The sequence below is a fragment of the Sycon ciliatum genome, chromosome 2 (assembly GCF_964019385.1).
Source record: "Sycon ciliatum chromosome 2, ocSycCili1.1, whole genome shotgun sequence".
Classification (NCBI taxonomy): domain Eukaryota; kingdom Metazoa; phylum Porifera; class Calcarea; order Leucosolenida; family Sycettidae; genus Sycon; species Sycon ciliatum.
In genome coordinates, this window is record NC_088644.1 from 36702448 (window position 1) to 36714446 (window position 11999).

At 47.3% G+C, this 11999-nt stretch overlaps 1 protein-coding gene across 1 annotated transcript in view; it reads right to left on the reverse strand.

Annotated features, from left to right (window-relative positions):
• Positions 1 to 9437: 9437 nt before the first annotated feature.
• Positions 9438 to 11999, reverse strand: part of LOC135809889 (uncharacterized) — a 70973-nt gene continuing 68411 nt past the window's right edge. The window contains exon 14 of the mRNA XM_065323332.1: positions 9438 to 10144. Coding sequence (XP_065179404.1) covers positions 10121 to 10144 — 24 coding nt within the window. The 3' untranslated portion in view covers positions 9438 to 10120. The remainder of the gene's footprint in view (positions 10145 to 11999) is intronic.

Sequence of the window (11999 nt, forward strand, 5' to 3'; positions counted from 1 at the left end):
AGAGGTTTTTCAGAACCGCTCACAGAGCGGTTTTTATTTAGAAAAGCGATCCTGTCAGCTTTTCTATTATTGTGTTCACATGGCAGAAAAAACGACACCGCTATGCTACGTAAGTTTCTACGTAAGGTGCTCGGTACTTCACTTAGGCTACGTAAGTTTCTACGTAAGGTGCTCGGTATTAGATCTACTAACGCGTGGTAGCCGCGTGCTGTGCACGTGCACGGCAGACATTGTGTTGCATGCATGCAGTGCAGTCCGTTTTCGGATGTGCATGCGCGAGGAACTTCCTTCTTTGGAACTGCTTCTTGCATGAGCTGTTTCGGATATTTCGTCTCCTGGCCTGGCTTATTTCGCTTCGGCTCTGCTGAGACCTCTTTTCACGGAATATTACTCAATGACAGGTGAGTTGACCAGTTCCCTTTGATTCATTTGCTTGTGTTGACTCTTTCATTTACGAAAAGTGTGCTGATTTTAGGTGGAATACAATAAAATTAATAATGGAAAAGCTGACAGGATCTCTTTTCTAAATTTAGCTTTTCTGCTGTCGAGGTCTCCTTTTACGGAATACTCAATGACAGGTGATCTCTGAGTTGACCAGCTTCCTTCGATTCATTTGCTTATGCTCACCCTTTCATTTACGGAAACGTGTGCTGATTTTATTCGGATTTAGATCCATTCGTATCTCTTTGCCCTTGCCAACAGTGTGCGAAGAACGCGAGTTCACCTTCTTGACGGTAAGGCTTATGTTGCTGCTGAGGCTAGATGTGTTGTCGAAATACTCATGTTCATTGTACATTGGTACGTTACAAGTAAGGCACTGGTCATGATTGCTTCCGGCATTCCGTGCTCCGATCATAGGGTAGAATCTGAATTTTGCAGTGGCATAGCATCGTTGGCAGTTCCCAATCTGGAGGGAAAGGTTCAAGGACGCATTGGCCGAGTACTAGTATGCAAAATAAATTCGCATATCAGGGAAAATCTCCATTATAGAGAGGTTCATGCATTCAGTGACTTGTTTGCTTCATACGAAACAAGCCAATGGGTGCAGTCTCGTCTCGTGAAAATCTCGTACGATTGGATTTGTTTACTCGAGTCTGGGCTGTTTGATTTGTGAGTAGCGCCGAGATTGCACTGCCCCAAATAAAGTTGCGTGCCGGTAGAGCAAGAATTACGATCTGCAATCTGTTTGTTGTACCTGCAAGAATGTGCTGTACATGTATCGTATTTTCTCTGTTGTTGTTTCAGTTGCCGTCATGTTGCTAAAGAAAGGTTCAGTGACTCATTTGTTTCATAAAAGACGAGTCAATGGTTTGGTCTGGCTTAGAATCTTTCGCTGTAGAAGAAATCTATTCGTGTCTCTATTGGAGAAATAATTGTATTCACTCGTTATAAAATAGGGTTAACACAAACTCACAGAGCAAATGCCATCGGTCCCTTGATGTTCGTCCTAAAAAGGTTTGACTGGATATCATTCATACTCCCCCGAAGTCGTGTAACATTTTACTATTATGGAGTGCCTTGTTTATCTCTCAGTACCTAAAACCGTATATCCTTGCCCCTTATATCCTCAGGATCAGTGTAGTTGTTGGAACGAGGTGTCGGACTCAGCGATGCATTTGTTAATGCATGTTTATTGTTCCTACTTTGCTGTGTTGTAATTAGACAATCGTGGAGACTTTGAAGTCACTGAACTGCTTCCAAAAGTTTTATCGACATCAACAGGATTACGATTTCACTACAATATGATGCCGGATGACCTTATCACGACAACCCATGACTACAAGTACCGTAAAGTACCGCCAGAGCGCCCCACCATCTCATCCTTTCGTGGTCGTATTGTGGAGGTGGTCGGCTGTCTGTAGGTCATACGACATGAACCTTGTACGCATATTGCACGTTTTGCAGTCAATCCGCACCTTCAAGCTGACACAAGCTCCACACAAAAACCTGCCAAGTGTGACCTAAGATTCTCACATCGTACACACTTCGTTGCACTCCCCCTGCCATACGATTTTCCTTTCTCTGGCTGTAAAATCAAGGTGGGGCGCTCTCGCGAGACGGGGCGCTCTGGCGGTACTTTACGGTATAAACACAGAATCAACAAAAACATCTGCGGCACACACCTGGTTACAATTCTCAAGTAAATGTGATTTAGGGTGTGGACATCTGAATTTTCAGACAATTTTATGACAGTCATGAAATTCTGCAACATCCACAGAATGACTTGCGTATAAAAAAAGTATCACCGCCACTACCCATAATTATGATTCCCCTGCAGAAGAACATGAATACATGTATGCAAGACTACAGTTTCATTTTCTGCACGAAAAGGCTTGCACATCAATGCGTATAATACGGTATTGAATTTGATATGATACACATAGGGGCTCCCGTAAGAAGAACATAGGTCTGTGGGAAACACCCTAGTAAAATAAATAAAATAATAATAACATGCAGAGGCGCTACATGTAGGCCATCATTAGCCTAGATTTAGGGCATTCCATTGGTTACACAATTATATCCTTTAGCCAAAAAAAAACAAAAGAAATTATAGCAATAAAAACTGCTTTATGGCAGTTTTCTAAAAAAGGTTATTGTGTTCTAGGGCGCGTTTGGTTGGTACGAACTAGAACAGGATTCACCAGAACAGCGCGTTTGGTTGGGACTGCACCTGTTCTGGGTCGGCCAGAACATGTTCTGCTTGCTCCGGCCTCGAGGCCGGAGCAGACCGAGCAGTTTCACTTTTTCACAGTGAAACCTGGCGGGAACATCGATTTTGTTCCCAAATGATCACGTGCATACGCTTTTGGGTTGGACTCGTCGTACCGTACTAAGTGACCATGGTGACCCATACACATTTTGAAGAATGCACCAAGTTTGGCACATTTTTCCACAAAAATGTGCTCTGTTTCTGGAGTACCGTTTGGTTGGCATGAGGCTGCTCCATGTGCACCAGCTGTTCGATCCTGTTCTAGATCGTACCAACCAAACGCACCCCAAGTCCATGGACCCCGTCTAAAAAGTAAGAAATTAACGAAATGTGATAGCCGAAAATTAAAATTTCACACAAAACCTCACAATAATCACACACAGGATGCGAGACGACCTTTTCCCCTCGTGGTCCTCTTTCATATGCAAGCATGTTGGCGCAGTACATGTACTTGTACAAGTACAAGTGTCGAAATAAACAAGTGTTGAAAGCCGTACTATTAGATCTTCAAGTGTCGTGATGATTGTGAGGTTTTGTGTGAAATTTTAATTTTCGGCTATCACATTTCGTTAATTTCTTACTTTTTAGACGGGGTCCATGGACTTGGGGTGCGTTTGGTTGGTACGATCTAGAACAGGATCGAACAGCTGGTGCACATGGAGCAGCCTCATGCCAACCAAACGGTACTCCAGAAACAGAGCACATTTTTGTGGAAAAATGTGCCAAACTTGGTGCATTCTTCAAAATGTGTATGGGTCACCATGGTCACTTAGTACGGTACGACGAGTCCAACCCAAAAGCGTATGCACGTGATCATTTGGGAACAAAATCGATGTTCCCGCCAGGTTTCACTGTGAAAAAGTGAAACTGCTCGGTCTGCTCCGGCCTCGAGGCCGGAGCAAGCAGAACATGTTCTGGCCGACCCAGAACAGGTGCAGTCCCAACCAAACGCGCTGTTCTGGTGAATCCTGTTCTAGTTCGTACCAACCAAACGCGCCCTAGAACACAATAACCTTTTTTAGAAAACTGCCATAAAGCAGTTTTTATTGCAATAATATGGGTAATGACTTTGCACTCATTAGCAGGGAGTACAATACTACTCCCTGCTCATTAGTATTCAACATTTGAAGTTTTTGGGGACGGTTGGCGGTTTTCGTGCTCTGAGGATCAGCCTCAGCGGCACTCCTACAGCATCCCTTAAGCAGTGACCAAACCTTTGTGTACCTTACGATGTCACTTGATGAGAATCTAGACCTAGCCCTGGTGGGATTCAAGGACCTAATTGACCTGGGCGAGCGGAAATCAGTAGACCAACCCTCAAGCCTTTCTCGCCCGGAACTCGTCAAAGAACTCCGGAAGATGGGCGTGGGAGTGCTGCCGCAGCCAGCAAGTCCAAACGGTACGTTGGAACAATTGTCTAGCCTTGTATCATGTGTTTCAACCTTGTCCAAGGAGATTGTTATGTCGAGGGAAGATAGAGACAGCACAATGTTGGCCCTGAAATTGGAAATCCAAGAGCTGAGGCGTGAAGTAGTAGAGCTTCGTCAACAGAAGTGTTCCATCCCTGACCCCTTACCACACACCGTACCCACGTACACATCCCAACAAAACGTGGCCATGGGACCTCCAGCTGCGAAGTCCTACAGTAATACCGTACGCACCCAGCATGCTGCAACACCACAAGGTACAAGTCCAAGTAGTACCCAGACCCAGCCTGCCCAACAAAGCCCAATGTGTGCTGCATGCACCAGTGATACTTGTAGTTGTACAGTCCACGCAGCCGACACACAATGCTGTGAAGCAGGGGTCACTGGCATATGTAGTACAGAGCCAACACAGAACACGTGGAAAGAGGTGAACCATAGACGAAAAGGACGGCAGGACAAATTCACGGACAGCGTATCCAAAGCTCTGCGGGCTACTATAACCTCTCGGTACGTGAAGGAATCACCTAACACGGAACCTGCTGATCCGTGCGTCCTGACAGGGGTGGTGCCCATCAACAAACTTGTGCTCTACGTTGGAAGCATCAACAGCGGTTGCAACGCTCACTCCATCAGAGACTGGTGCGAAGCGAGGGACGTGGAGGTATTAAATTGCTCCGTCATGGAGTCCAAATACCTTGGCACATCGTATGCCAGAGTCACTGTGGCTGCAGAACATGAAGAGCGTGTACTAGACAGAGCCTTCTGGCCCGAAGCCATCAGCCACTCAGTACGCAAGTGGCGTTTTGCGGACAGCCCCAAAGTGACGAAGCCAGCTTCCAATGCGTAACCTTTATCCCTCCTCTTCCACTTCAACCCCTGCGCCTCTCAACGCTCTTGCCCCACCTTTCTTCCCCCATTCTGTACATGCTGCTACTCACCGACTTACAATCTGTGTCCTTAATGCTCGCTCCATAGCAAACAAGTCTGGCGAACTCATTCAAATCTGTGAAGATCACACACCCAGCGTAGTATGCATCACAGAGACCTGGCTAACTCCCACACAAGCTTTCCACGTGCCACACTATGAATGCTTCCGTCGAGACCGACCTGTTTTAGAAAATAGACAGAACCGTGACCCACACAGGGGGTATGGAGGAGTTCTAATCTTAGTTCGTGAAGGTCTGTGCACTTCCATTGATCAGCTACCGGATTTTCAGCAACCGGGCTTGGAAGCGCTAGCACTTCGGCTTACACTCGCTGAACATAAGCTTGTCTCACCTTCTGACCTGCCAACAACCCACCTAACAGTAGCCTGTATCTACCGTGCTCCTTCCCCGTCGACGGATGACTTCTCGACTTTTCTCGACCGCCTCCAAATAGCCCTGCAATCAACACAAAGGAAGCCCGAAGCCCTTGTGATATCAGGCGACTTCAACTGTAGGTATTCCGGCTGGTGCTCAACTGACCAAACGGATGCACAGGGTCTGAGTCTTGACAACCTCTTCTCATGCTATAATTTGACCCAATTGGTAACCCTTCCCACCCACCTCCGCTCGAATGGACTTGGCAGCTGTCTAGACCTTATCGCGAGCAACATCCCTAACCAACTCAACCACATTCAACACCTGGCTCCTCTTGGCGCATCAGACCATGCCGTCCTGCTGGCTGAGTTCTCCTCCTCAAAGTCTTCCCCCACAGCAGCCAGCACCTGCCGTAGCCCACCATCTACACAAAAATACAATGTCCTGAGTGCCACGGATAACATGTGGAATGCCATGAATGTTTTTCTCGCAGCTGTACCCTGGTCTCAGGTCCTTGCCTCCCACTGCATCGACACGGCTGTCTCCGCATTCACTGACATCCTTGAAGGTGCCTTGGACCTATATATAGGAAGATCCTCACCTCCTCGTCGGAAATCACGCCACAAACCCTGCCCCTGGATGACTCCGTCACTGAAAGCAGCTATTAAAGTCAAGAGCGATCTCTACAGCATCTACCGGAAATACCCATTCCCTACAAATTTCAACAAATACAAACACCAACGTAACTATGTAAAATGCCTTTCCAGATCCTGCCATCGCTGCTACATCCGCAACCTCCGTGCCACGATATCTCCCACAAACCCTCGCCTCCCATCCCTCCCTGTGCTCATTCGTCAACTGCGAAATCCTACCAGCGCCCGGGTTATACCTTCGAAGATGGTGGGCCCCAATGGTCGAACAAGCACCTCTCCGGCATCCATTGGTAACTTATTGAACCGCCACTTCGTTAGTGCTGGCTTACAGGTTGACCCCGATGCTCCTATTCCCACTATTTCCTCTCTACCTCCACCAGCAACTACATTGCACTCCCTGATCATCACCTCATCGACTGTTCACAAGTATATTGCAAGACTGCCTCTGAACAAATCCCCCGGAGCTGATAGGATCACCAATGAGATCCTCAGGAAACTGAGCTACTCAATTGCCCGCCCACTCTCCATTCTTTTTAACCTTTCCCTCTCCTCCGGCACATTCCCGTCACGATGGAAGTCAGCCACTGTCATTCCAGTGTACAAAAATAAAGGCGACAAGAACAACCCGTCTAATTACCGACCAATCTCCCTCCTGTCCTGCGTCTCCAAACTGCTAGAGAGAATAGTGTACGACCGCTTGTACGACCATATCTCCCCTCTTCTTCACCCCGCACAATCTGGCTTCCGTCGTAAGGACAACACATCCCTGCAATTATCCCGCATAATCCAAGACCTCTGCTCCCTAAAAGACCAGCGGCAGGTCTCCTGCATCTGTTTCTTCGACCTCTCCAAGGCCTTCGACACCGTGTGGCACAAGGGCCTGATCGCCAAACTTCGTGCCCATGGTGTCTCCGGCTCCCTACTCGCCTGGATAACTAGCTACCTCTTGGACCGAAATCAGTGCGTCACAGTAAATGGAACCTTATCTGACCCCGAGTCTGTGACATCCGGAGTGCCCCAGGGCTCCATTTTAGGTCCCCTGCTCTTCCTCACATACGTTAATGACCTCCCCTATTCAATTCCCAATATTTCTTTGTTTGCAGATGATACCACTGTCCTTGCTTCCTCCCCATCTCACGCCACCCTGTACCCCAAAGTTCAGACCTGTATCAACGACATTGTTCACTGGATGAGCACTTGGTACCTTTAAAAGCCAAATGTGACCAAAACCGAGCTCCTCCTGTTTCCCCCTCCCACAGATCCAGTGCCCATCTTCCACTTTCCCGATGATCCCGGTCACCCTATCTCTGTAGCGCCCCACCATAAACACCTTGGCATTGTCATAGATTCCGCCCTCTCCTGGTCTCACCATGCTGATCATGTGTCGTCCAAAGTATGCCGATCTGTCGGCATAATGTCAAGTCACTTGTCCCATTTGCCCAAAAATTGCCGGATTAATTTTTATAAATCATACATTCTTCCCCTCTTCACGTACGGCTTCCCTGCCTGGTCCACCATTAACAAAACCCACATAGGTAAATTAGAAGTTCTCCATCGCCGTATACTGCGAATCATATTCCGTACTGATCGTTATACCTCAAATCTAGACTTGTATACTGCTGCATCCACTACCACTCTGCAACATTACCTTGATGCTTCCAAGTGCACCCTGGCGCATTCAATTTTCCTTGACCAGCACCCTGCTCATTTACAGTCCCTTAATTGGTTCAATTCAGGTGGCACCACCCGAAGCTGCGTTCGTCTCCCCCTAGCTAGGTCTACCCTATTCGTAAATTCCCCTTTCTTTTCCTCCTACTCCACGTGGCTCCAACTGCCTCCCAGTGTTAGACAAGCTCCAGATATGCCCAAATTCCGTACCCTCGTCAGACAGCACTTCAGTATCTCCCAGTAAACAAAGTCACAGTCACCACTTCCGCTGCATAGCTCGCTGAGCATCCCATTGCTTTGTAAGTTGCTCCCATTGCTTTGTAAGTTGCTAATCCCTTCCCACTTTGTGTACGTGCTCTTAATTTTCTTTTTTCTCTTCTTCCGTGGTTGGTCTCACCCTCTCCTCAACTCAATTGGCTGTCTTGACATGCCACGAGGTGCAGAAATAAATAAATAAATAAATAAATAAATAAATAGTAGTAAGTGCGGGGCAGGTCCTGGTGCACTTTTTGACCTTTGACCTTTGGGCCAAATAAGGCACACTGTGTCGGTCGTGCTTGGTCTGGCCCCGGGACCCCCCAGAGTTTAACCTTTGAACCCTGGGGAAGTTAAGGCAAAAATTAAAATTTCACCAGTTGTAGTCTTCAGGGTGCTGAGTCGAATGGTCGTGGTCCGAGGAAGCTGAGAGCTCCCTTCCTACTTGAATCCCAATCGAACTCGCGCACTTCCACCGAAACTGGGTGACTGCGCCCTGCTAGATGGGGATTTTTTTGTATGCAAAATGTCACTAAAAGCGCCATTTCGTTCTTATAAAAAGCACGGATGACCGCGATTGGCCCATATGTTGTAGTCTTTTGGACGCTAAAGGCCGATTCACAATACAACTTTCTGCGACGCGACATGCGACTTGCGACACATGCGACGACTTGCGACAGCGACACACGGTTCACAATATTCTTCATGTTTGCGACATCCTCGGCCTCATGCACAAGTAGTACTATGCACGTGCACTGCACGTGCACCCAGGGTCGAAACTAGTACTCCATTTGTGTATGTCGCGTGTCGCATGTCGCAAAAGTTGAACTTTCTTCAACTTCTGCGACAGGTGCATTGCGACAGCTTGCGACAGCTCGCGACAGGCAGTTTCTTGTCGCAACTGTCGCAAATCGCGTGTCGCGTCGCAGAAAGTTGTATTGTGAATCGGGCTTTAGTCGACTGGTTTTGGTCCGAAAAGGCTGCGATGCAGCGTTCCTCCTTTATTCCCAATCGAACATGGTTGAACAAGCGATCACGTGCTCCTGCGTACACCAGTCACCTGGTCACCGTGCCTGCAGGGTACAACTTACTAGCCTGTTTGACCTTTTTTGGGTGCAGTCCTGTCACTCGAGTTGAACTCGAGTTGAACCTTGGTGTGAAAGTTAGTTGTCGCCTGCAGGCGTGGTGACCAGGTAATTTGGGCACCCAGGAGCACGTGACCGCTTGTTCAACCAGAGACAGAGAGAGACAGAGAGAGACTGAGACAGAAAGAGACAGAGACAGAAAGAGACAGAGAGAGACTGAGACAGAGAGAGACTGAGACAGAAAGAGAGACAGAGACAGAAAGAGAGACAGAGACAGAAAGAGAGAGAGAGAGAGAGAGAGAGAGAGAGAGAGAGAGAGAGAGACAGACAGACAGACAGACAGACAGACAGACAGAGAGACAGACAGACAGAGAGACAGACCACCACACCTAGACGGTGACCGAGACAGAGATAGGTGGATAGATAGAGAAAAACTACAATGAAAACTATTTAACAAGTTAAAGTAGAGAGCTTGAGCGAATGAATGCGCAATGTAGTTGCAAGTTGCTTGGAAAACAAAGATGATAGTAGAGGTAGATAGAGACATGTAGAATAAGACAGATAGATAGAGGCAGGTAGCAATGTAGTTGCAAGTTGCTTGGAAAACAAAGATGATAGTAGAGGTAGATAGAGACGTTTAGATTAAGACAGATAGATAGAGGCAGGCAGGTAAGGAAACGGATGCATATAGCTAAGCATTGACAGTGTCCGTGGCATTGGCAATGAGATCCATAACAACTGAACATGCCCCCCAAAAGCTATCTTGTAATCATCAAGAGAATAGTGGCGGCGCTAATGGTGCCTTAAATGTATCACAAAAATGTATAAATTAAATTAACGTACAGAAGAAGGTCACTCTCAGGGAATCGGCACCTGGTAGCACATTTTGACGATATTGCCATTATTGGGCAAGGCACAGGACCGTGGTCATGCAGAAGTTCAGTAGTGAACCTTAGAGTCTCCGGCTGGTACCTGGTGCTATCCGGGGCTAGACTGTGTAGCTTTATGCGCCAGATTCCTCTCATTGACTCTCTGGCGGAGAATTCTGCAGGAATACAGATCCGGAAGTACAGTTGTGGCAAGTGAAATCCGACACTTGGCATAAGGGACTGCACCATGCAATCTGCAGCTCCTGCAGCCCTGCATACGTACAGTACATGTGTTACATACAACTTTATCTATCCAATGACAAAACTCGTACTCATCACAGTCAAGGTTCAAAAGGTGCTGGCAAAAATGAATAGGGATTGGATACCAATACTCCTTATGTGTACCATGTTTGTGAACTGTGTGTATCTAGCTTGTGACCTTTCGTTTTTGGGATGCATACGGCTCTGTGATACAAATTAGGTGCAGTGCATTACAACATTGGTGTCCATTTGTGGCGCTGTCCCCTATGGCAAGTGTCGGATTTCACTTGCCACAACTGTCGGTAGACGCACGACCACATGTGTATGACAAAAAATCACACATACATAGATACTTACATACCCATATACTAGTGCTGAAACAATTATATCGATTACTCGTTACTTACTCGATAAGAAATAGATCGAACGGTTATTTCGATTTTATCAGCTAAACAAGTAGAATGGTACTTACGTTCGGTACGGGATTTCCCCCCTTTTGGGGTCGCACAAAGCGTGCATCGAAAGTGTTGCGAGTAGATGTACGACATGAATATGTACATACTGTACACTTGCAACATCGATGTACGTGTAAAGTACAAGCGCGATCTGAGAAACATCGACGCCGTCGCTGTCTTTTCAGCTGACTGCTTTTGTTACATACACTATGATACAGCATGCAGGACGGGCAGGCTCAGTATGTGTCTACACAAGCTGTAGGGGATGGAGTTCCCTCCACGTGCGAGTAGTCTTGAGCTAAAGACAGTAAAGTGGTCTTTAGTTTCATGTTTTCCGTTCTGTCGACGGTTCCCGAACCAGTTTGCTCGACGACGAGCTAGGCCTGGCGTCTGGGCCTATTTTGAGCATAGACAGGAAAAGCAACTAGTTACTTGTTGGTGTGCCTCAAGTCAGCTCATCCGTCGAAATCCGCTGATCTAAACCCCTGGCCGGCTTCTCTGACTTCATCGTTGGAGTCAGCGAAGTCACAGGCGAAGGGCACCATCAGCTCTTGGGTTGCAATCAGTGAGTTGCCTCTGTCATGTCTGTATTCGTCTGGTCAGTCCGAACAGCTGACAGACTTGTTGCGGGATCATCGGATCGATGCGCCCGCTTTCCGTCGCTGGCGATGTTGGACCGTCACGGGGCTCGTAATTGTTTTGAAATTCACAGAATGTATGTACTGATGTAGTTACAATAATAATCGTTAAGCCGATAAGCCGATCGTTATGGTATCAGCTAAGCCACTAAGGAAAAAACGTTATCGTTTCAGCACTACCATATACACACATACACACATACCCATACAAATGCATAAGACAAACGCTCGCAAATACACACGTACGCATGTCTATCTATAGAGGAGCGAGCGAGAGAGAGAATGCGAGAGAGAGAGAGACAGAGAGAGAGAGAGACAGAGAGAGAGAGACAGAGAGAGAGAGACAGAGAGAGAGACAGACAGACAGAGAGAGACAGAGAGAGAGAGAGAGAGAGAGAGAGAGAGAGAGAGAGAGAGAGAGAGAGAGAGAGAGAGAGAGAAGAGAGAGGGACAGAGAGAGAGAGACAGAGACAGAGACAGAGACAGAGACAGAGACAGAGACGGAGAGAGAGAGAGAGAGAGAGAGAGAGAGAGAGAGAGAGAGAGAGAGAGAGAGAGAGAGAGAGAGAGAGAGAGAGAGAGAGAGAGAGAGAGAGAGAGAGAGAGAGAGAGAGAGAGAGAGACAGACAGAGAGACAGAGAGACAGAGAGACAGAGAGACAGAGACACAGAGAGACA